At 25.3% G+C, this 1,409-nt stretch overlaps 1 protein-coding gene across 1 annotated transcript; it reads left to right on the forward strand.

Moving 5' to 3' along the window:
- The first annotated feature begins 519 nt into the window (after positions 1 to 519).
- LOC110607771 (glu S.griseus protease inhibitor-like) lies at positions 520 to 1,046 on the forward strand. Its single transcript, XM_021746938.2, has 2 exons — positions 520 to 634; positions 776 to 1,046. The coding sequence occupies exons 1-2, from the start codon at positions 598 to 600 to the stop codon at positions 967 to 969; spliced, it is 231 nt and encodes a 76-aa protein (XP_021602630.1). The 5' UTR covers positions 520 to 597; the 3' UTR covers positions 970 to 1,046.
- Positions 1,047 to 1,409: the final 363 nt, after the last annotated feature.

The following is a 1,409-nucleotide window of genomic DNA, read 5'->3' on the forward strand; positions in this document are numbered from 1 at the left end:
TATTTAAGAAAACTACTATTCAGTATTTATGATTTAATAAAATTAATTTTTCATTTTTTCATTTTAAAAGACACGATAAATTATTTTAATTTTTTAAAATTGTTCCATTTCAAAAAAAAAAAAAAATCTTTTAAAATTGTTAACTATTTTGTCATCCCTTCCATTGTAGAAGCTAGATAGTTATAATTTTAAAATTAGAATCACTGAAATTTATTTGTCATTCCTTCTTTTATTTTTACTTATTGCATACAATATTACATTTATTTTATTAATCTACAATTTCAACATTCGTATATTGTAGATTAATTCTATGTTAAGTTTTTTAAGATTATAGAAAAATTCTCTTTAATTCTATGTTAAGTTTTTTAAGATTGTATAAATATAATAAGCAATTTAAATTTTTAAAATCATATACATAAGCATAAATAATGTGCTAAATGTTTATTTTAATTATAAGTTTAAATCATGACATAAGTAAAAAATAAAATTATAAAGAGTAATTGAATTATATAGTATAGTATCTATATAAACTTGCAGTTAGGGCAAAACCATCAATATACTTAACATTCAATTAGTAGATTTCAGTAAGGAAGAAAGATGGAGAGGAGAATGGATCAGGAAATATGTCCACCAGGTAATTAAACCTTTAGTACTTATCTGCAAGTCCTCTTTTTTTAAATTATATATATAAGCATATGAAAGTTCTTTTAAATTAATTTTTTTTTTAATTCATGAATTATTACTATCGATCATTAAATTTTTTTAACTTTCTTAGGTAAGTGGGCATGGCCGGAGCTTGTCGGGAAAGACGGAAAAGTTGCAGCAGCTATCATAGAGAAGGAGAACAAAAATGTGCGTGCTATTGTGGTGAGCGTAAATGCCCCTAGAGATGTGATGCAGTTGTGCCACAGAGTCAGGGTTGTTGTGGATGAAAATGGAAAAGTCGTTCGAACTCCTATTATTGGTTAAACCATAAATATCATTTATTATCTTAAATAAACAGTCTCAGTACTGAGACTTGGAGAATAAATAATTGAATTCTATGAGTTCATGTTCCTTATGTAATTGAATGTTGAATTGCAGCTCAAATTAAATAAAAGTTAATTAAAATATTAAAATTTCGCTGATTAGCGTTTTTGGCTTTAGGATTAGGATGATCTTCCTGGCGCTGTTTTAATTCCTTGCCCTTTGCATTTATTTGGTCTTGGAACTCCCCTTTGATCTTTTGCTTGTCTTTTTGTTTATCCATTTTTGCTGTTATTTTGCAATTTTCAGATAAATTAAAGTAAATATCTACTCTTATAAAACAAAAAAAAATTCTGACTAAATTAATGTATTTAATCAGAAAATTAAAAATTTAGTAATCACATGACAACGTAATATATATATAGTATATCACACCATTTAAA

Source organism: Manihot esculenta, chromosome 5 (genome assembly GCF_001659605.2).
Source record: "Manihot esculenta cultivar AM560-2 chromosome 5, M.esculenta_v8, whole genome shotgun sequence".
In the NCBI taxonomy this organism is placed as follows: domain Eukaryota; kingdom Viridiplantae; phylum Streptophyta; class Magnoliopsida; order Malpighiales; family Euphorbiaceae; genus Manihot; species Manihot esculenta.

What these genes read in the sequence shown, in the direction of transcription:
- LOC110607771 (XM_021746938.2), top strand. Translation starts at nt 598, where the DNA reads ATGGAGAGGAGAATGGATCAGGAAATATGTCCACCAG. An exon ending in TCAGGAAATATGTCCACCAG is followed by an intron (nt 635 to 775) that starts GTAATTAAACCT and finishes TAACTTTCTTAG; the next exon opens with GTAAGTGGGCATGGCCGGAG.